At 38.7% G+C, this 24714-nt stretch overlaps 1 protein-coding gene across 1 annotated transcript in view; it reads right to left on the minus strand.

Moving 5' to 3' along the window:
• Positions 1–24714, minus strand: part of IRAG2 (inositol 1,4,5-triphosphate receptor associated 2) — a 103321-nt gene that overhangs the window by 35716 nt on the left and 42891 nt on the right. The window contains exons 17-23 of the mRNA XM_052641055.1: positions 18952–19066; positions 18359–18521; positions 10859–10920; positions 9685–9765; positions 8673–8769; positions 6408–6555; positions 5558–5639 (exon numbers count right to left, since the gene is read on the minus strand). Of these exons, the coding sequence (XP_052497015.1) occupies positions 5558–5639; positions 6408–6555; positions 8673–8769; positions 9685–9765; positions 10859–10920; positions 18359–18521; positions 18952–19066 (748 nt within the window). The remainder of the gene's footprint in view (positions 1–5557; positions 5640–6407; positions 6556–8672; positions 8770–9684; positions 9766–10858; positions 10921–18358; positions 18522–18951; positions 19067–24714) is intronic.

Below are 24714 nucleotides of genomic sequence, written 5' to 3' on the forward strand. Positions count from 1 at the left end.
TATCTCTGTTTCACAAGGGACGCAAGCAAACTGAAAGAGGTTGAGCCACTTGTCCAAGGTCACACAGATAATAAGTAACAGAGCCAGTTTAAAACCACACCTGCTTAATTCCAAAGCCTAGGCTATGTGGCTTGGAGAAGGCAATGGCAACCCACTCCAGTACTCTTGCCTGGAAAATCCCATGGGTGGAGGAGCCTGGTGGGCTGCAGTCCATGGGGTCTCGAAGAGTTGGACACGACTGAGCGACTTCAATTTCACTTTTCACTTTCATGCACTGGAGAAGGAAATGGCAATCCACTCCAGTGTTCTTGCCTGGAGAATCCCAGGGATGGGGGAGCCTGGTGGGCTGCCGTCTATGGGGTCACGCAGAGTCAGACACGACTGAAGTGACTTAGCAGCAGCAGCAGCAGCAGCATGCTATGTGGCTAAAAATTCTAAGTCACTATTGGGGAATATTTCAAATAAATACAAAAGTAGACCGAATAGAACAGCCACCCTTGTGTACCTATTTTGCAGGTTCAACAATTATCAACCTGTTTCACTGACACTGTCACCCACTGAAACTACCCTGGCATTGTTTTGAAGTATGACTCAGGTACTGTAAAAATTTCTCTCATAAATATTTTAGTCTGAGCCTCTAAAAGACAAGGAATGGAAATGATTTCTTTTTTTTCTCTCTTTAAAATATTCCAAATAAGTAGATTTCACTGAGCCAGTAAAATAGTTCTGTTCTTCCCAAGAATGCCCCAAATTGGACCCCAAATTATTTTACTGAGATGTTCTTTTTGAGATGTTAATCTTGCTAGAGTCCTCTGCTCACCCCAAAATTCTCCTGTGAATACTGATGCTCATTCTTATCTCATGCTGTGCTTTCTGCAAAAGAGGCTAGAATATAGCTATCTCTATGAATACAGGAGAGGAATAAAAAACAGTAGGGCAATAGGGCAAGACTGTCAGTTGAACAAGTTCACTGGGTGCTCACTCTCAATGTTTTAAATAGACCCTGTAGGGGATACAAAAATGAAGAAGTAAACAGGCATTCACCAAATATTAATAGGATAGCTACCATATACCAAATCTATTCAGGATGCTAGGTGGACATTGGTTAATGGCCAAAGGCATTCTATACCAAGCTAATAACCTGATACGGGAAAACACATAAGAAAACAAAGAACTACAATGTAACCAAAAATATAGACAAGAGGTACACAGTTACTGGGGTCTAAAAGAAAAGGGTAAACTTATTTTTTCCCAAGTGGGATAGTTGAGAAATGAACAAACTGAGGTCTGAATAAGACTTTTCCACAATTGCAGAGAGGGAGAACCAGGGTAAACCCTCATCTCTCAACTTCTAATTCGTACTGATTTCGATCTCAAGAAGGACTAAAGAGGTCTTCCTTGGGCAGTCCAGTGCAGGCTGTTGGAGAGTTAAGATCCCACATGCCTCAGAACCAAAAAAAAAAAAAAAAAAAAAAAAGAACCCAAAACATAAAACAGAAGCAATACTGTTGTGACAAACGAATAAAATTCAATAAAGACTTTAAAAATTTTCCACATTAAAAAAATCTAAAAAAAAGAAGAAGATAAAGGACTAGAGATGCTTGACTGCAAATATTTCTATCACAAGAAAAGTCTTTGGAATGGGCCTTGACAGTCACATGGAATTTGATAAACGGAGGATTGTTAAGTGTTTGGGGCAGAGAAACAGCATAAACAACTTGGTGTGATATATTCCGACAATGCAGACCACATGGCTCGGCTGACATTTAGGGACAACTATAAGGCAGGGATGAGGAAAGGGTGAAGATGAAGACTGCAGTCAGATTAGAGAAAAGCTTGAATACCAGGGTAAGTTGCTTGCTATGAAGGTCCTCAAGAGTGATGAAATTCTGAAAGTTTGAAGCTGAAGAGTTAAGGAAACACGATTTATGGGTCACTGGGACAAACATGGATTATATGCTTTGTAATTTTAATCTCATATTTAATTTTAATTCTTATTAATGAGAATGCTTTGACAAGCACTGTCTAAGGAGAGCATTGTATTTGTTTAAAAGATGGGTGTGGGAGGGCATGACAGGGTAGCGGGTGGGGATTTGCTCAGGGGACAGGCATGAGGGAGTGAACAGGCTGCAAGGATTCTTCAGTGAAGCAGAGGGAAAGGGAAATGGTGGAAATAGTTGAGAACAGCCGCAGGGTGCACCTGACAGGCTAGTTCCTGGCGCCCGTGGAAGACATGGCTTAGAGGCAGCAGAAAAACCCTCAGGGAATCTCTATATTTCCCTAGGAGCATTTGACCTATGTTCTCTGTTAGCTCCTATTTCTTCATGGGTGTCAAGACAAAATAACTGGGACTTCCCTGCTAGTCCTGTGGTTAAGAATCTGCTTCCTAATGCAGAGGACTCAGGGTCTATCCCTGGTCAGGGAACTAAGATCCCATATGCCATGGGGCAACTAAGCCCACCTACCACAATTACTGAGCCCACGTGCCACAATCAGAGAGACGCCCACTTGCCACAACGAAGATCCCACATAACACAACTAACACCTGATGGAGAATAAGTAATAAAAAGACAAGATAACTCGGTCACATATTCTAATAAGGATGGATTAGGAGCTCCTTTTTGATACATAAGGAAGCACATTTGTTTCTCAGCCAAAAAACTACTTTCAAGGTAACTATGAGTAATTATCATGATTGAAATGTCTAAATTCAATGTTGTATAAGAGGAGTTGTAAGAAGCAGTTAATCTCTGAAGCTTGACAAACCTGAATTTGCAGCCCAGGTTTCCTACTTACTAGTTGAGTGATCCTGGTTAAGTTATTTAACCTCTCTGAATTTCAGTTGCCTTGATGGCAGAAGCAGAGAATACCATTCAAGGTTGTAGACAAACTTAGTATATAGAAATGCTTTCCTGCAGTTGTGTACCTGGTAGACAACTAATGTTGGTTCCTTCTGCCTTCTTGGTGAAATCAATACCAGATAAAAGGGAAATTACTAATAACCAGACATCCTGTAAGCTTCCAAGTTCAACTTCCTTTATTAAAACTTTACAAGAACTGCTAATAGCAAAACAGATTCATTTCCTTTTTCTGTTTTTTTTTTTTTTTCACCACCGCCCCCCCATTTCCTTTTTCTTTCCTTCTCTTAACTACTCAATAGGATGGGGTACTAAGGGACAGGAAAATGTCAGATACACACACTTAAATGGAAGAATAAGAACAACTTGTATAACTCAATTAAAAAACAAACTCATTTTTTTTCCAGTGGGCAAAAAAAGATCTGTTGACATATCTCTAAAGAAGATATGCATATGGCCAATGAGTACATGAGAAGATGTTCAACGTCATTTGTCATTAAGGAAATGCATATGAAAACCACAATCAGATACAACTTTGCATCCACTGATACCTATAATTAAAAAGACCAAAAAAAAAAAATAGATACATGTATATGTATAACTGAATCACTTTGCTGTACACCTGAAACTAACATGTTTTAAATCAACTATGTTCTAGTATAAGAGAAAAACATTTTCTAAGTAAACTAAGAAAAAAGGATAGACAGGGGTTGATAAGAATATAGAGAAATTGAAAACTTCATACACTATTGGTGAGAATGTAAAATGGTATAGCTGCTTTGGAAATCTGCTTTGAAGATTTTAACTCCTCAAAGTGTTAAACATAGAGTGACCCTGTGCTGTGCTTAGTTGCTCAGTCGTGTCCGACTCTGTGATTCCAGGGACTGCAGCCCGCCAGGCTCCTCTGTCCATGGGGATTCTCCAGGCAAGAATATTGGAGTGTGTTGCCATGCTCTCCTCCAGGGGATCTTCCCAACCCAGGGATCGAAGCCAGGTCTCCCACATTGCAGGCAGATTCTTTACCATCTGAGCCACCAGGGAAGCCTCTATGGTGCAATAATTCCACTTGTTGATATATGGGGTACCCCAGGTGGCACAGTGGTAAAGAATCTGCCTGCCAATGCAGGAGATGCAAGAAACACAGGTTGAATCCCTGGGTCAAGAAGATCCCCTGGAGTAGGAATGGCAACTCACTCCAGTATTCTTGCCTGGAAAATTTCATGGACAGAGGAGCCTGGTGGACTACAGTCCATGGGGTCACAAAGGGTCGGAAATCACTGAGCACACACGCCACAGCAGATGTATACTCAGAAGAACTGAAAACATATATTTACACAAAATGTTTTACATCAACGTTCATAGTGATGTTGTTCATGATAAAAAGTAGAAATAACTCAAGCTCTTATCAATGGTGAACACATAAAAAACACATAGCATATTCATACAGTGAAATATGTGGTCATAAAAAGGAAGTGTTGATGACATGCTACAAACATGGATGAGCCTTAAAAACATTATACTACATGAAAGAAGCTAGTCACAAGAAGTCACAATACAAGAAGTATTATATTATTCCATTCACATGAGATAGCCAGAACAGGCAAATCTATAGAGGCAGAAAGTAGTAGCTGCCAAGAGTGGGGCAGAGTGGGAGTCAGGGTAGGGGTCAGAGATAGGAATAGACTCCTAATAGTCATGCTTCTAGGAGCATCAAAATGTTCAAAAGTTGATTGTGGTGATGGTTACACAACTCTGAATATTTTTAAGAACATTTAATTGAACAATTTTAATTGATGAACTGTTTGATATGAGAAATATATCACAATAAATCTTTTTTAAAAAAAGGGTAATAGATTTTCAGATTCTGAAACAGAACAGTCTATTCCATTTGGTTGAGAAGATCATGTTCCCTCAGGCTCAGCCTGCTGCCAGAGAAAGTTACTTCAGACACATCTCCATGACCTGGGGTATTTACCTGAGCCCTCAGTGACTTGGGGATTCCCTGGTGACAGATGGTAAAGAATCTGCCTACAAATGCAGGAGACCCAGGTTCGAGGCTGGGAAAATCCCCTGGAGAAGGAAATGGCTACCCACTCCAGTATTCTTGCCTGGAAAATCCCAGGGACAGAGAAACCTGGCAGGCTACAGTCCATGGAGTCACAGAGAATCGGACATCACTGAGTTACCATCACGTTCACTTTTTTACTTCGTCAGCTACTTAGTATTCTCTTCTTGGATACAGAAGAAGTACTATGAACCCCTAACTGAGGCAGTGATTGCTCCTTGGGCACTGCCTTACTTTGTACAGCAAAGTACAACACCTCAAAGATTATCTAGCCTTGACCTCAATTCTCAGAGAGTCAATGAGACCTGAGACTTCTTGCAGTTAATAGAGAATTTAAGTCCCAAACTCCACCTCTCAAACAAAAAGTTCATCACACTTCATGAAAATATCCTTTTGTTTATATTTTCTTGAGTTTATACTATAGAAGAGGGTAGAAAGCTCCCTATATGGTATCAAAGGCAGACAGACATTTCTCATGCATCTGAATTTTGTGATATAAGACTTGTACTTGAAAAAGTCTATAATACTTATAAGAGTCTATAATATTTAAAAAAAAAAAAAAAGAATACCAATGGAAGAGGATCAGGATATGGGAGAGCTAAAAAATGAAGCTGAAATAGAGTCCAGTACTCACTTCCATACTTAGGTCATTATTCATCCTGATGCAACCTGAAAGATCTGTTCCTGGGTGGGGACCAGCTGAAGGGCCAGGGCACCTAACAACACAAAGTAAAGTTCCTTACTACAAGTGGAAAACTTGCAAATTTTAGCAGATACTAATCTATCATATCATTTTCCTTCCCCACCCCAATTTTACCAAATATCTAATTAAGTTCATGCCTTCAATGAGACATGATGAAAGAGAGCTCCAAGTTCCATCAGAGAGAGGTTATAACCATAGAGAATCCAGCCCCAAATGAAAATGAAGTATTTGCAATTCAAAGTCTCGCTTCCTGACCCCTTGGTACAGATAGGAAATTTCAGTGGAGTGGACAGTGCTCACAAATGCCACTGCCTTTTCTGAACTTTTCCTAAGGAAGATCAATCTGTGTACTTATAAAGTTGAGTAAACTCAGAGGAGCTTTGGGTGCAGGAAGAGGGGCACAGGGGTAGATTCTCAAAGACTTATTCACCTGGAGTGAGAAGGAACAGAATTATGATCAAAACCTAGCAGAATAAGTTAAATTAGTAGTACAGAATATATTCCTAAAAACTGGGAAACATTTTAAATAGCTTATCTTTTACACTTTTAGGATGGATATTATGAAATTCAAAAGAGCTATGGAGCAAACTATAGAGGTATCTTTGTTTTAAATTATTGATTTTCAGAAAGTTAGGCAAGTTACACAATAAAAATTCCACAATAAAGATGTTACAATCTGAGGATATGAAAATCTAACTGATTAAAAAGGTAGGCAATGGAAAGAGGCCACCCCTCCCCCCCCCGAAAAGAAGAATAAGTACAGTCTGCCCTTTTAGTTTACCTGTGTCTTTCAGTCACAGCCAAAGCACAATCCTCTATTTCTTCATATCTGGGCCTTTCATGTGAAGCATGGATTAGGTTGGCCACACATGAGAAAGGTGTCAGTTCTAGTCTTGGAACTGCTGTAAAACTATCCAGATGCAAGGCATCTGCATTAGAAGAGAAAAAAATAAAAATAGAAATTAATGGTTCAAATGCAGATGCCACAAAATTCAAAATCTTTGGAGGGACTCTCCAAAAATTTCTTATTTGGAGATGAGACCATTTCTGAGACAGCAAAAATCAATTCAGTTTTATTAATATTTTAACATAATCCCCCACCCCCTAAATTTTCATGCCTTTCTTTTTTTCAAGGAGGAGTGTGGGTGGAGGAGAGGAAAGAGAAATCCTTGCCTAGTAAGCAACTAGAGGTTTCAACAACAACTTGCTGTTACAAGCAAAATCCAGCCAGCCACCTGTTTTTGTAAATAAAGTTTTATTGGGACATAGCCACACCCATTCATCCAGCATCATCCAAGGTTGGTTGCTTGTGTGCTACAACAGCAAAGCTGAGTAGTTGTTGCAGAAACCATATAGCCTGCAAAACTTCAAATATTTACTATCTGGCTCTTTACAGAAACAGTTTACCAACTGCTGAAAAGAAAATAGTTCGACATTGTCTTTGTTTTTGTTGTTCAGCTCTAAGTCGTGTCCGACTCTTATGGACAAGACCGTATGGGCTGCCGCACAGCAGACTTCCCTGTCCATTAGAGAGTGCAGGAAATAGGATGACAATTTTTTCTGGGTGTGGAAACTGTCTTGTTATGTTTTTCTGAGTACAAGAAGCAGCAGAATTTAATAGAAAAAACAGACTTTGGAATCAATCACAATGCTCTATTCAAAGCCTGACTCTGCCATGTACAGTTTTGCAAAAGTGAAGTTGCTCAGTCGTGTCCGACTCTTTGCGACCCCATGGACTGTAGCCTATCAGGCTCCTCCATCCATAGGATTTTCCAGGCAAGAGTGCTGGAGTGGATTTCCATTTCCTTCTCCAGGGGATCTTCCTGACCCAGGAATCGAACCCGGGTCTTCCCCATTGCAGGCAGACGCTTTACCGGTAGTCTGAGCCACCAGGGAAGATCTCAGATAAATAACTAACCCACTCTGAGCCCCAGTTTACTTACACATGAAGTCCCACATGACCTGAGGCAAGTTCCTAACTCAGTGTTCCTGTTACCTTAGTTCTAAAATGGCAATTACAGTAGCATCTACCTCCCAGGGATATAGTGAGGATTAAAGGAATTAAGAGGTATGCTCAGAGCAGAGACCTGTGCCTGGCACATAGGGGGCTCTCCTTCACTGCCCTTGTTATGATCACTGAGTTCCTGTGGGTAACATCATCCCTAGAGAGCAAGTGCTCATCTATTGTCCTACATGAACTGGTCACTCGTTAGCTGTGGCGGCAGTTTTCCCTTTTCTAGTTGAAATGATCCACCTATCACTCTACTTACTTTTTATTTCTTCTTAAAGTTATTTTATCATCCATTTCTTTTATCCTTTCTGAACCAACCGTTAACTTTTACTTTCCAAGCACATCTATGTTGTGATGAGAGATGCCCCAGTTTTGAGCATCTCCTAAGATAAGGTTCATTCTCCTTAGCCTGGCATTGACGTGAACCTGCTCCAAACTTACATTCGACTGTACCCTGACCCAAGTCCTCTTATTTCCAAAGTGACTTGTCCAGCTTGAACTCTTCTCTCACAGCTTTACATTCTTCTTTCCCCCAACTCTGTTATTTTCTCCATTGGAATAATCTTTCCCATGCTTTTCGCTCTTCCAAATGCAACTTGTCTTTCGGTGCCTAGTTGAACACTCATTTCTTCTGCAGAGCCTTCTCTGACCCCAAGTCTTACTTCCCTTCATAGTCTGTGAGCCATTTTAGGGATTACTCTTTATTATATCAATATATAATATAGTACCTTACACAGGGTAGGTGTTCAAATATAAGTTGACTGACTGAATTCAGGGATAAACATATAAGCTTTCAACAATCTTTGCTATATATTGCTGTTTAGTCACTAAGTCATGTCCAACTCTCTGAGACCCCATGGACTGTAGCCCACCAGGCTCCTCTGTCCATGAGCTTTCCCAGGCAAGAATACTGGAGTGGGCTGCCATTCCCTTTTGCTGCCAGTCTTCCCAATAACCGATTCGTTTCCCTTTCAAAAAAACCCCCACCTCCACTGGCGTCTAACAGGGTATAGGAGGGGGGCCATCCACGCTTACCTAGCAGAGGTGTATACCAGCATGTGTGTTTGAAGGCCAAGGGTAGCTGATGTATTCTTGCCTCTGGACCACTATATCTTTTATGGCAATGCTGCTTCTGAACAGAAAATCAAGTACTATTAGCTTTCCAAAGGGCTGTAACATATTTCATAATCTACTCTTTTCATCTCCAGAATCAGAAAGAATATTATTGTCCTCCCACAAGAGAGATCAAGAAGAAAATAAATGACATCAAAGTAACAAAGCTTTCATGCTCTGAATTGAGATGTATACCTTATGAGTAAGATGTAATACTTATTAAAAATTACTCTTCAATAATTTAATAGAATGGTAACACCAATTCCCAATAATAAAAGCTTTCATATAAACAAAAGTTTGGGGGAAAGAAATATGAGGAGCAAGTGTGGTTATATAATTCTTCTTTATGATACTATAATCAAAAAGTTTTAAATAGTACCATTTCCTAGGGCCTATCAGAATTGTGTGTGTGCACATAATAAAGAAAAAAATAATAATAGGGCTTCCCCGGTGGTCTAGTGGTTAAGACTCCAACTGCTAAAGCAGGAGAGACAGGTTCGATTCCTGATCTGGGAAGGTCCCACGTGCAACAGAGCAACTCAGCCCATGCACCACAACTACTGAGTCAGCACTCCAGCTTTGGAGCCATGCTACTGAGGACCTCGCACCTAGAGGCTGAAGGGAGCCACAGGGGCAGCCACCCCAGTGAGAAGCCCATACACCTCAACGAAGAGCAGCACCTGCTCCCTGCTCGCCGCAACCAGAGAAAGCCTACACACAGCAATGAAGACCCAGCACAGCCAAAAATAAATAACAAATGAATCTTAAATAAAAAGTAAAATCAGGCATGCAAGCCTTAAAAAAGAAAAGAACACAGGTATCTTGCTTCATCTGATAATCTCTCAAGAAAATTAGCATAGAGGTCTAACTTACAAATACATGCACAGTAGGTTCACAACTGGCACTAACATAGTTTCAAAAAGCTGAAACTTACCAGCTGTTCCTGGAGAAATTGATGAATTCTTTCTGTGCAGGACAAGGGATCACAGTGAGGAAATTCCTCATCTAAACAGCTCTGTCATGAGAAAATGGTAGAGTATATTCAAAAACAGGATGCTGATACAGATACAGAGCACATTAAAGATGTGATGTTAACTGAGGGGGAGAAAATAGACTAGTCATTTATCTTGTATTTTACATTAAGGGAACAAGTTTAGAATAGTAAGCTGCTCATTGCATTTTCCCCATTACTTATTCTAGGAATGAAATTCAAGGATCGGTAACAGGAAACTAAATGGCTTTGTCATTGAAATCTTCAGCCAGAGGCCAAAGAAGCTTGTTGGAGACATAACTCAGAGTAGTGAAAACGGTGTCTGTGAAAATTTTATAGCAATAAAACTGTGACTTTCCTCGAAGAGGTAGATACATATCTATCAGTTACATTATAATAGAAATCTGGTGTTCTTGAGAGGATTAAAGCACATTTAGATATGGAGATTTTTCCTGTTCAACTTCCTGTAAGGGGCTTTATAGGCACTCTGCCTAGCTTAATCTCTGACATGAATTTTTTTTCTGCTTAAACAGATGTTCCTGCATTATGCCCTGGGAACAAATACATGCAAATGTCACCCTTCTCTCTTTCCTCCTCCAGCCCCTTCCCTCCAGTGCCAATCTTACTGTTCCTTATGTTCTTCATTTATGAACAGAAAGGAGAAATTCACCAAGGGTCATAAGGGAAAGAAACACATTTAACTCCACCATGGATATCCTGAGATCTCCAGACAGAAAGGAGTTGAGAGCTTTGTTCAAACAGGAAAGAAAAGAGACAACAACCACCAAAACCTACTCAAGAGTCTCAGAAGGGAGGTGACTAAGCTTAGAAAACTGGCCCTTTTCTAATAGACACAGTAAATTCTGAGGTGCTTCCTCTCTAAAAGATGCTATTAGGAACCACTCACTGATGAGTGTCCTCTCCTGTTTTGCGAAATGCTTTCAAAAATGCATGAGAGGACAAAGTTCACCAGAGCATCTTTTTCTAAGTCAGTTATTTAACTTTATGACTAAAATTAGTATATATTATAACAGCTTCAAAATCTTACACCAACTGGACAACTTCCCCACAGTAAACAAATATCACAGGGGTTTGGGTCTTTCTGTTTGTTTTTTACCTGAAACAGCAAGCCATGAAGTTGTCCTTTAATTAACTTCTTTCTTAGTGGCTGAATTGTTGCTATAAAGAGAATGTATAACCAGCTTAATATGACAATTTGGAAACCGCCCCCCTTTATGCATTTCATAAACTTTTAACAGCTTTAGATCTGGGGCCTGAGGAAAGGAGAGAGAAAACAGTGGCTTTTGAGAATGATGTTCTCAACTCAAGACTCATCAAACTGGGAAAGCAGAACAAGACAGGTGGGAGCAACTAAACTACTATTGCCCTTGAGTATTTAAAATTAACCCGATCAATGCAAGTGAATTATCTTCTACAAGTGACTCACAGAAGTATTCATGTTAAAAAGGGAATACACCTCAGAGGTCACTCCATCCAAACTCCTACTCGTGTGGAAGTTGTCTCTTTAATAAGCCTCTGCTCAAGCTACAAGGAAAGGAAGCCCTGGAAACAGAGCCACAGACCCCCAGACTCCTATAAGTAGGTGTGAGACCATGAGGACACTGATGTCCAGAGGATTGAAGTATGTAACTGACTATTCATGGAGCTAAGATCAGACTCACAGGACAGTTCTCCATTCGCTATCCTCTTTTGTGAAATTAAAAATATTTGTCTCTCTACTTAACTGAAAATCTGCTTCCCAGAAACTTTCAAATTCTCATCTCTGAAATAATGAAAGTGAGAAAAACACCTTTTTAAGTTAAATAGTAACATATTTCTTATTTGACAATCCATACTCCTTGAAACGGTAAAGCGTCTGTCTACAATGCGGGAGACCGGGGTTCAATCCCTGGGTTGGGAAGATCGCCTGGAGAAGGAAATGGCAATCTACTCCAGGACTATTGCCTAGAAAATCCCATGGACAGAGGAGCCCGGTAGGCTACAGTCCATGGGGTCGCAAACAGTCGGACACGACTGAGCGACTTCACTTCACTTCACTTCACTCTTTGAAAAGTAGCCAAGAACCAGAAAATAGGCTGAAATCATTGGAACAACCAAAATAAATGTTGATATCCATGTCCTTTATTCATGTGGCAAGTCCTATACTTCACTCAGATAATGGGCTCAGAATTTATACATAATTCTCACAAGCTTGACTGTTTTCTCAGCCCACAGATGATTAAAAACAAAAATTAAATGAGGGTAGGAAGCTCTGCTAGATGGAGGCATATTAATAGCTGCCACTTAAAAAAAAGTCACTAAGAGCCAGGAAAATTAACAGCAGATACTCTGGTGTCCAAAACACACAGAAATCTGGTGTTTCTTATTTTAAAGACCAACAGTTTTATATCTCAGTAGCCTGAAGAAATTCTGAGCCATAGAAAATAATGCTAATACATGTGAAAAGTACAAAATCTAATTATAAATATTTTCCAGGGGGAAAAGCTTGAAAAGCTCCAATTTGTGGAAAATTACCGATGTAAAATTTATTTTATATGAATTTTTTTTGGTAAAACTAACATTTTTCAACTAAGCTTGACAGTGTTTATGAGGCCCACAAGGAGGATAATATATTTTTAAACTATTTTAACATATTTAAGTAATTTTAAAGAATAAATTCTGAATACTTAGAACTCAAGTATAGATTCAATTTCTTTACAAATTCCCTGTGTTTACTATATTAAGAAATAAGGCTATGTCCTAATCAGTTTTTCAAAGCAAGGCTCTGTTCTCTTAACCACTTTCCAACATTATACTTCTGAAGTTGTATATCTCAATACACTGTCTTTGAATTTCTAAATTAAGTTTGTGTTTCAGAAGAAATAATGAGTTAGTATAAGACTGTCTAAATTGCCCATCTGCTTTCCCATCAGGCAATCTTGGGTTTTAGAAACAGTCAATCTCAAAACATTCAAGCTGTAAACCTCATTTCAACAGATGTTTGGTGCAATGGGTAGCAACAATTTTCATATGTTTTACAAGGCAAAACAAGCTGGCTTATGACCTTAATTTGCATGAATCTTTGCATTCTTCTTTATGTTTTTGGAGTTCAACCTGCCATGTCTCTAGGACGTTTAGGTTTTACATGGAAGCAAGTAAAACAATGGCCACTGTATCCCCTGCTGTTGCCATCTGTGATGTAGGATGAGACCAGTTGTCTTGGATACATTCAGCCTTTGAAGGAAGCTGAAATAAAGCAACTTTCTAAATGATTATGCACTAAGACATTGCAATTAATTGGCTGTTGAAAATCAAGACCATGATACTGAGCCATGATAATGTTAGTTATCAACAAGTGTTGACATTCATGGACTATGGACATCATAGCATCTGAGTGTTCTATTAAATTGTGCATTAAAAATATTAAAGTTCTTTGAAAACCACAGACTAGAAGAAAATAACTCACAACACATATATCTGTCAAAGTTCTTGTATTCAAAATATATAAAGAAAAGAAATTCTACAACTCAATAACAGAAGGACACGGGACTTAACTTGGAAAAGGGCAAAAGATTTAGGTAGCTCACAAAGAAGAAATACAACAATGGCCAATCAACCCAACAAATTAAAACCAAATACCTGGAACTCCCATACACTGCTGGAAGGAGCATGAACGGCTCCGAGCACTATGAAAACTGTTTGCAGTTTCTTAAGATGTTAAAGTTACAGCTATACTATGATCTAATATCCCTGCTCCTAGATAGTTACCCTAGGTTAAAAAAAAAACCACAGGTCCACACACAGACCCAAAACTGGAAATAATTTAGATGTCCAATAAAAGGAGAAAAGATAATCATATTGTGCTATGTTCTTACAAAACAATGTAACTCAACCATGAAAATGTATCCCACTGATAAACACATTGAAGGGAAGATAGACAGAAGCACACAATTGTTTATACTACACAACTCAATTCTAGAACAGCCTAAATTCTAGAACCCACTGATGATAGAAATCAGATCAGTGGTTCCTCCTGGTGGTGGGGAAGGTAGAAGTGGAAGTAACACAAAGGAAGTTTCTGGGGTTACTGAAGTTCTGTGTTTCCATGTGCACTTGTCAAACTGGTTCCACAATACTCTTAAGATCTGAATGTTTCATGATATACTAATTACTCAGCAATAACTAAGAATTTAAAAACTACAACAAGGCTTCCCTAGTGGCCCAGTGGTTAAGAATCTGCCTGCCAATGCAGGAGACACAAGTTGGATCCAGGGTCTGGAAACAACCCACATACCACAGAGCCACTAAGCCCATGGGCCACAACCACTAAGCTTGGGCTTTAGAGCCCATGCTCTGCAAAAAAGAGAAGCCACCACAATGAGGAGCCTGTGTACCACAGCTAGAGAGTAGCCCCCCTGCTCACCACAAGCAGAGAAAGCCCTCGTGCTGTAAGCAAGACCCAGTGCAGGCAAAAATAAATACAATTTTAAAATAAATAAAAACTACAAGAACAAAAATAATGGAGCTCATGAGATAAATAGGGCTAGGAAGAGACCACTAAAAATGTAACATATGCAACATTGGAACCCAAGCACTATCGAACACAATTGTCATTAGTACCAGGGAAGATAACTTAGATCACCGACACATATGACTTAAAATGGCTAAAGGCTGACTTCAGAATCCTAGAATGCACAAAAACAATGGAGTGGAAATGCTGGTCACACTTTAAGTGGCGCAGAGCTGCTGGGGTGCTGAGAAAACGCATGTGAAAGTGGAACTTGGAGACTGTGGGGCTGCTGAAACAAATGCAGGCGGGAATACAGTCTGCCACAGAGCAGAGCTCAGCCGGGGCTGGGACAGTGCTCCTCTGCAAGGGAGGCCCAGGTGCAGACACTTGTTTTTAATTTTCTTAAAATAAAGCTGAAAGCCTCTTGCTGCCTGTCAGCAGCCAAGCTGAGGGTTTTTTCCTTTGCTTCTGAAGGTTATAGTTCTGTTCCTACCAATCCAGATTCTATGCCCAGGTAAACTGAATGAAACGTCCATATTGTTCTCACATGTCTTCACCCATTTGTCAACTGTGAATGAGGTAGTTTACATATAGAAACATACTCCTGCAGAACAGACCTTACCCAGTATGGCCAACCACTCACTAGCTACTGTTGTGCTTTTGTTACAGCATTTATAAATTAAGAACTCTGGCATTTTCTGGAAGAAGATACTGAGGTTCAGAGAGGTAGAGAGTTGCCAAATTTATAAAGTCTTTTGTAGACTTAGAATCAGAACACAGGTTTGTTCAACTTCAAATCCTATGCTCTTTATCCGACTCTGTCACTTAAATCCACCAGGCTCCGCCGTCCCTGGGATTCTCCAGGCAAGAACACTGGAGTAGGTTGCCATTTCCTTCTCCAATGCATGAAAGTGAAAAGCGAAAGTGAAGTCACTCAGTCGTGTCCAACTCTTAGCGACCCCATGGACTGCAGCTCACCAGGCTCCTCCATCCATGGGATTTTCACACGACTGAAGCGACTTAGCAGCAGCATGCTCTTTATCACTGCAATACTTTCTCCTAGATTATTTCATCCATTCATGCGTTTTTCCTCTGGGACAATAGAGGCCTGCATCCCATCAGAACTGTCCAGCAAGTCATGTTTTAATTTTGCTGTCTCCTTGGTGCTCATCCCAACACCTATCTTTGAGTATCTCCATCACCTAAATTCCCCTTCCAGTCTCATTTCACTCATGTTTTAATTGCTCAGTACACAACCACATTCAACCTCAAAGCTGTAAGACCGATATCTGCCCTATACATCAGGCCTTCCATGCTAAGTATAGAAGCTGGAAGAGAATTTCCAGTGAGCTCATCTAGGTGAAAGCCTACTCTAAAGTTCATGTCAGACACTATGTTCAAATACAGAATTATAATATACAGGAGCTTCTCAGGCTCTTTCCCCAAAGAGATATTTACGCCTTCTAAAGGAATTATTTATGGTTTCACTCACTGTCTATTGTATGAGCAACTCTCTGAAGATTTTATGTAGATGGGGTTAAAAAATGGATGAATAATAAAGGGATGATAGCTTGGATTAGATCATTTAGTCTCTGTTTCCTGCACATCAGATGCACCCTAATATGCTGTATGCATACTCCAGATCTAAGAAGCTTTATTCACTTCATTTTCAAAGCAAACATTCATTTACACATCCAGTATTGCCGTTGTTAATAAGATACTTAAGAGATACATACGAAAAAACAGAAGAAAGAATGCATGCTACCATTCAAGACATTTAATAATTCTAATGGTATATTTCAGGAGGGCAAGTGTGTAATTACCTCATAAATCAGTCCAGTCCTGGTGGCAATTGAAAACTTGAACAATTTTCTCAGTCAACAGTAAATTCAGGGCATCTCATCAAATGTCATAAACAACTTCCTACTTCCAATTTGAGAACAGTGTCATTAACCTAAAATTTTGGACTAAACAACAGCATCCCCACACAATGTGCTAATGAACCTTTCTTAGGTACAGCAGAGAGCAACTGCCATGACATTTAAGGAATTTATAAAGCTAACCAGACAGTTTCACAAGAACGAAATGTATTTAAATAGTTTTGTTTTCTGACTCAGAATTCAAATGTCTGAGTCAGAATTCAGACAGTATGTGGTAGTAGTGGTCATGGTGGAATGTGTGAGGATGTGTTTGTGTGATAACTGTCCTAGCTCACTGACATCTGTTCACAGTCTAGCTGGAAAATCTTCTCTACAGACTTCTTGAAAATATGCACTACCCAAATTTCCCTCTTCTTGCAAAGGTTTATTTTTCAGGGTATTATTAGAAAGATCTTCATAAGCAAAAGGTCATCAGAACAAAACTTTGATAGGCATGCCTTCTTAGGGGAACAAAAAGTACTAGCAAGTGAAGGAGCTGATACAGCAATGCTGTGTCATATGCAGTGAGCAATTCAAGACAGAAAGGAAGCATTCATCCTACTTTATCCAGCCAGACAAAAACACATGCATCCCACCTAGGGTAGCTTTCGTATTCTGTTTTAAATGATATTTGGACCAGCTATCCTCTGGGTATACACTGGGAAGACTAGAATAAGTTCATAATATTAAGAATGTATATTTTGGAATAAGTTATAAAACTTGGCCTTTCCAAGAAGTCACTACAGACCAATAGAGGAAGGGATACATTTTTCATTTTACAAAACTGTGAGGTATAATAGTGATTTAACCAAAGGATAAATATAACTGGATCAAAAGATTAGATCTCAAAGCACAGCATCTAAAGCAAACAAACTATAAACCAACTTTGGAATGCCTTAATGAAGGCACATTCATGTCTCAAAATGAACAACTCTAATCACAAGGGGACCTTTTCCAATGCCCTCTGAGCAATACAAAAAAGAACATATAGATTACATAACTTAAACATGCTTTACATTGTCTGACAGAGTAAAATGATACTTAGAGTTACTGAAAATGAGCAAGTGCTACAAGGCTTAGAAATAATAATAATAACAAAGTGTTGAACAACCATTGCTATTTTAGAACTAGCCAATTCCTTTAAATGCTTAACCAGCTTTCTCAGATAACAGCAGAAAGGGTACAATAAATCCAAAATAAACACAAGTCTGAAAATTTCCATCTCTAGCTTACCTTAAGCTTATAGTTAGTTATGACCCAAACCAGTAACTTTCTATAAAGGGAACCTTTATACAGCTAGAACAAGAAGCTGGTTGAACAAAAGCATTTGTCTGATAAGTGGTTTTATATGTATATATGCTTTACTGTTATTGAACTATAATTCTAGAATAAAATAAGCTTAAAAATAATCTGACATCTGTCATTTGACAACTGTCTTCTCACCCAAATCCTCAGTAAACATTTCTCCACTTTTAGGTAATACAGAAAAATTACAATATTCTAATTTTTAAAGAAATATATATATATATGTAAAGAATACCTTAACATTTTTAAAGACTTTTCACACATATATTTTGATACACATTGAATTCATAAGTATTTTTGCTCACCCCTAAAATAATTGCTTTTAAGAAAATAGAAAAAAAGAAGAAAAAAAAAAACAGAGAGGCAGGCTTTTTCTACCATGTGATGGGTACAAACTGGCTAATAAAATCAGAGCAGAATATGTAAACAATTTGCAAGTTCAACTATTTCAGGCATACAAGATTTTTTCCATGTTTACATTTACAGATATTGAGACATTTTAATTTTTTATTTTTAATTGGAGGGTAATTGCTTTACAGTTGTGTCAGTTTCTGCCATGCAACAATGTGAATCGGCTGTATGTATACATATGTCCCCTCCCTCTTGAACCTCCCTCCTACTTGTTTAATTTTTAAAGAAATAACAGTCATGGAAAAATCTAGCTTGTCATAAACAACAAAAAGGGAAAGCTAATGGTTAAATTCTTCCTCTTAGCCACTAGGCAGACCTCTGTGAATGCCCATAACGCTGCCTTCTAGAGCCATTTCATCACCATGAGTTCAGTAATAATACAGTAGCTGGAATCAAGACAAATGGCTGTAGCCCTTTTGCCCCTCACCTCAGAGTGGACTAAATTCGAACACAACAAATATTGGCTACTCACTTTTTGGTTTTCTTGTCTTCTGCCCAAGTGTCTGGCAAGTGTTCACTATCTCGGTATTTATAGTCTGGAGATTTCGTTGATCTGAAATTGCTTCCTCTAATTTATGCAGTGAAGGCTTCGCTTCTTCCCCGGCAGTGTGGGCTGCCCCATCTCCATCCTCCACCTGGATACCGACAGTTAACGCTGGATTTTAGCAGGGTGGCCGGGAAAGAAAGCAACTGAATGCTCACTCTGATTATGCACACGAAACTGAAAATGTGCTTTTCTTCTCAGGGAAGCGATAAGCCTCCACTGAACTTCTGCAATTCTGTGTTTGCATGCGCTTCGTATGCCTGAGCTATTTCTACAGTGGCAAAAGTCCTGATATGTCAAGTTGCCTCTTTCTGCAAAGTTGCCTCTTTCATCAGCAGGCTGTTGACACCGCCTCTCACAACTCCCCCTTCATTTCCTCCACTCACTGCTAGTCGAGAGGGACTGAACTTCGCAGTTCCTCTTTGTTTTTTTGCTTCCTCCTCCATTTTTACTTCAGGGTTTTAAGGACATCTGAGGAGACTTCCTGTGCCTGTAATGTAGTCAGTCAAAGGCCACCCTACCTGCTTCTCAGCCTCCTCCAACCACTGGCTGGCTTCTTGGACCTGCTTCCTGAAGATGGCTTCCTGCCTGACAGCAACCTCTTGCAGTTGTGTGATGGTTTCTAGTTGTTTCTGCCTGGAGTTAAAAAAAAAGTCCCAACCACAACCTGTCAGTGACATTTCAACCAAGAGTTAACCCTCAGAAGTTATGACAAGTTCAAACTTAATACAGTTCTTCAGAGATGAGAGGGGAAAGTGAAAGTATTTACATACAGATAAATGCTTCACAAATATAGAAATTTAATTGAAGCAATTATATTGCTCACTTAATCTAATAACCTCACTTACAGATAAAAAACAGTTTCCTATTCTACATTGGGATATTCAGTTCCCCACAAGCTACATTCATAGTTCTTAGCTACACTGGCACCACAATGAGGTCACTGTGACAGGTGCAATATTTACATACCACATCTAGCTTTTTCAAAAAAAAAAAAAAAGGAAAAAGGAAGAAGGGAAAAGAAAAAAGAGGGAACAAAAGGAATAAGCACTTTGCTTCATGACATTAGCCTTTCTCCTTAAGAATTATCAATCATGGTATAAATACATGCCACGAACACAGGAAGGGCTGTTCCCAAGAATAGATAAAAGTGAGCAGTTTGGTCTTTCCACCGCAGTCTTCTCTTTTCTGAGGTCTTCCCCCTCCCTTTCTTCCTCACCCCAAATCTCTTAGTGTTATAATGTTACTCTCTTTTGGATCCAATCCTAAACCTCAAAAGATATACAAATGTATCTGTTAGCTAATGAGATTATTTAAACCATGCTATGTACTAATATATCAATGACTTTCTGGAAACAACTTGACCTAAATAAGGACCTTAGCTCAATGGAATGATATCCTTCAGGAGTTTCAAAACAGTGAGGAAGACACGGTCGGGTTTAGGCTTTTTGCATGCCTCGCAAATGTTCATACATAGAATCCCATTGTGCATTGGCATAAATCCAGCCTTGATTGCAAGAAGGACCATATGAGAGACAAATATGGTCTCAGAGAATGCTTTACCATTGTGGTAAGCCAGCAAACAAGACCGTAACCAAAAAAAAAACTACCAAAACACACATTCTATTCAGCATTGTTCAATAGCATGTAGTCAGTTTTTTCTTTTTTTTTTAAATTGTGGTAAGAACATTTAAACTGAGATCTACGCTATATACCTTAAAGTGTACGATACAGTGTTGTTAACTATAGGCACAATGATGTACAAAAGATCTCTGGAACTTATTCATCTTACACAACTGAAACTATATCTACTGAATTACACCCACCCCTCCCCAAGCCCCTAGAAACCACCATTCTACTCTGCTTCTACAGGTCTATTTTATACACTTCATGTAAATGGAATCCTGTAGTATTTGTCTTTCTGTGACTGGTTTATTTCACTTATCATAATATCTTTAAGATTTGTGGCAAATTTCCTTCTTTTCTCAAAAAGTTTTCAAAAACTTTTTAAAGGCAAATAATATTTCATTGTATGTATATATCATACTTTATTTATTCATCCTAGACGAACATTTAGATTGCGTCCACATCTTGGCTATTATGACTAATGCTGCAATGATTATGAGTGTGCAAATATCTTTTCAAGATTTTGGATTTGAATCCTTTTGGATATATACCCAGAAGTGGGACTGCTAGATCATATGGTAATTCTATTTTTAAGTTTTTTGAGAATCTCCAAACTATTTTCCATAGCAGTTGTACCATTTTAAATTCCTACCAACAGTAGGCAAGGGTTTCAATTTCTCTATACACTTACAAACACTTGGTATCTTTTGGGATTTTTTTTTTTTTTTTTGTAATATAATAGTGTTCCGAACAGGTGTGATTCATTCATCATTGTGAATGACTCATTGTGGTTTTTATTTGCATTTCCCTGGTGACTAATGATGTTGAACATCTTTTCATGTACTTGTTGGTCAATTTTATATCTTTTTTTGTAAAAAGGTCTATTCACTTCTTTTGCCCATTTTTAAATTGGGTTTTTCTTGTTACTGAGTTGTAGGAGTTCCTTCCATATTTTGAATATTGACCCCTTTTCAAATACATGCTCTGCAAATATTTTCTCTCATTCAATAGGTTACCTTTTCACTCTGTCATATCCTCAGATGTGTGGAAGCTTTTTAGTCTGATGTAGACTCACTTGTCTATTTTTTCTTTTGCTGCTTATGCCTTTCATTTCATATCCAAGAAAGTATTGCCAAGACCAATGTCATGAAGGTTTTCCCCCAAGTTTTCTTCTAGAAGTATTATAGTTTTAAGCTTATATTTAACTTTTCAATCCATTTTGAGTTGATTTTTCTATATGGCGTGTGATAAGGTTCATCTTTATTCTTTTACATGTGGATATCCAGTTTCATTTGTTGACTCTCCATTCCCATTGTGTATTCTTGGCACCCTACTTGAAGATTAGTTGATTATGTATGTGAGGGTTTATTTCTAGACAATCTAACCTATTTCACTGGTCTGTAGCTTTGTAATATATTTTGAAATCATCATGTGTGATACCTACAGCTTTGTTCTTTTTCAAGACTGTTTTGGTCTTTTGTAGTTCCATATGAATATTAGGAATTTTCTTTGATGACGGTGATAGAGGAGAGTGAAAATCTGGGCTTAAAACTCGACTTTCAAAAAACTAAGACTGTGGCATCCAGCCCCATCACTTCATGGAAAATAGAAGGGGGAAAAGTGGAAACAGTGACAGATTTTATTTCCTTGGGTTCCAGAGTCACTGCGGACAGTGACTGCAGCCATGAAATTAAAACACTTGCTCCTTGGAAGAAAAGCTATGATAAATAGATACCATATTAAAAAGCAGAGACATCACTTTGCCAACAAGGGTGCATCTAGCCAAAGCTATGGTTTTTCCCTTAGTCATGTACAAATGTGAGAGTTGGACCATAGAGAAGGCTGAGTGCCAAAGAACTGATGTTTTCAAATTGTGGTGCTGAAGAAGACTCTTGAGAGTCCCTTGAACTTCAAGATCAAACCAGTCAATCCTAAAGGAAATCAACTCTGAGTATTCATTGTAAGGACTGATGCTGAAGATAAAGCTCCTACTTTGACTACCTGATGTGAAGAGCTGACTAACTAGAAACGGAAAGATTAAAGGCAAAAGAAGGGGGCAGTAGAGGATGACAGAGTTAGATATCATCATTGATTGAACTGACATCAGTTTGAGCAAACTCCAGGAGATAGTGAAGGATAGGGAAGTCTGACATGCTGTAGTCCATGGAGTCACAAAGAGTCAGACACAACTTAGTGACTGAATAAAAACAAATTACTATAAAAAATTCCATTTGAATTTTAACAGAGATTGCACCGAATCTGTAGATTGCTTCAGGTAGTACGCACATCTTCACAAAATTGTCTTCCAATTCATAAACACAAGATGTCTTTCCATTAATTTACATCTTTATTTCAGCACTGTCTCACAGTTTTAGTGTATAGATCTTTATCTCCTTAAAGTTTATTCTTATCTTAGTTTTTTGATACTACTTTAAACAGGATTGTTTTCTCAGTTTCCTTTTCAGATAATTTATTATTAGTGTATAGAAATGCAACTGACTTATGTATGTTGATTTTGTATGTTGCATCTTTGTTGAATTTATTAGCTCTAACTGCTTTTTGTGGCATCTTTAGGGTTTTCTATATACAGATCATGTCATCTGCAGAAATGATTTCCTTCTTTCTTTCCAGTGCTAAGGCCTTTTATTTCTTTTCCTTGCCTAATTGCTCAGGCTAGGACTTAGCAGCAGCAGCAGCAGGACTGTATCTATATATCTACCATTACTAGTGAATTTTATACCTTAGTGTACTTTTAATCACTGTTTAAGGGCTTCCAAGGTGGCACAGTGGTAAAGAATCTGCCTACAATGCAGGAGACATGGGTTTGATCCCTGGGTTGGGAAGATCCCCTGATGAAGGAAATGGCAACCCATTCCAGTATTCCTGCCTAGAAAATTCCAAGGGAAAAGGAGCCTTATGGGCTACAGTCCATTTCATTTCAACTTCAATAATTCCCTTTAGCATTTCTTATAATGCAAGCCTAGTGGTAATGAACTCCCTTGGCTTTTGTTTGTATGGGAACATATATCACCATTTTTGAGGGATAGTTTTGCTGGGTATAGTGTCCTTGTTTGGTAGTTCTTTCCTTTCAATACTTCAAATATATCATCCCACTCCTTTCTGACCTGCAAGATTTCTGCCGAGAAATCCATTGATAGTCTTATGAGTGCTCCCTTTTATCTGACAAAACCTTCCTCTTGCTGCTTTCAAAATTCTCTCTTTGAATTTTAACACTTTGATTATAGCGTGTCTCAGTGTGGGTTTCTTTGGGTTCATCTTACCTGAAATCCTTTAGGCCTCTGGGGTCCTTCCCCAGATTTTGGAAGTTTTTGACCATTATTTCCTTGAATAACCTTTCTATCCCTTTTCTTCTCTCCTCCTTCTGGGACTCCATGATACAGATGTTGGTTTACTTGATGTCCATTAAGTTTTTTCACTCTTTCTTTTTTTCACTCCTCTGACTAAATTTCCAATGACCTCTCTTCAAGTTCACTAATCTTTTATTCTGCTTGATCTAGTCTGCTATTGAACTCCTCTGATAAAATTTTCAGTATTCTTCTCCTCCAGTATTTCTGTTTGTCACTGGTATTTTTGTTGTTGTTAATAGCCTCACTTTGTCTCATTTTGTTCATAAATTGCTCTCCCATCCTCAATGAATACCTTTATGACAGTTACTTTGAATTCTCTGTGAGGTAAATATTTTATCTCTGTTTCATTGGCTGCAGTTTTGGGAAATTTATTTTGTTCTTGTATTTGAGACATGTTTTCCTATGTCTTAATTTTTCTTGACTCTTTGTATTGGTATCTTCACTTTAGAAAAAAGAACCACCTCTCCCAGTATCCACAGACTGGCCTTTTACAGGAAAAATTCCTTACCAGTCACTTTGAGCAGAGATTCTAGGACTCCCTCAGAATCTTTATGTTAGCTCAACCCACCAGTTTTGTTCTTAGTGGAACCTAAGTATCTAGGGTATGAGATTTCCATCATTGCTGATACAGGCATGATAGAAGGCAATCTTGTAGGCAACCCCCAGAAAACCTGCAATGTTGCATGTATGATCCAACCCTTTCCTTCCCTAGGGAGAAGCTATGATCAGGAATTTTTCATCTGCTTATTCTATGCTGGCCAGGAGTAGGGACTATGATGAATCATTGTGTGCTAAAACAAACCACTTGCTTTGTTTTCAGTGTCCCCCAGGTGTCTAGAGTATACCCAGTTCTGTCTGCATTCTGACACAGATGAAACAGAAGCTAGTATTCTGGGCAGTCTTCAGCAAAGTTGGAATGTTGGGCACAACAGTCCAACTCTTTCCCTATCTAGAAAGAAATTCAGAGCTGGAAGGTTCCGTCTGATCATATGACACTATGCCAGGAGCAGGAATTATGGTGAAAGGGTATTGAGAATTTTCCTACCAGCATTGATATGGCTTGTTTCATGGTTACCCAGGGTGCCAGAGCCTCTTAAGTAGTTGCTGGACTTCTCATAAAAGGAATTTGTTCATGTATTACTGCTGAGTCAGTGTATCTATTGGAAGAAGGAGGGTCCATTACTTTCTATTCCACCTTCTTGCTGGTATCACCTCCTCTGCTTTTTAAGACATCAGTTTTATCTACTTTTATCTTTTCCAGGAATAGTCTAAGCTCTCAAGAGTATCCAT

This window comes from Budorcas taxicolor, chromosome 5 (genome assembly GCF_023091745.1).
Source record: "Budorcas taxicolor isolate Tak-1 chromosome 5, Takin1.1, whole genome shotgun sequence".
Classification (NCBI taxonomy): Eukaryota; Metazoa; Chordata; class Mammalia; order Artiodactyla; family Bovidae; genus Budorcas; species Budorcas taxicolor.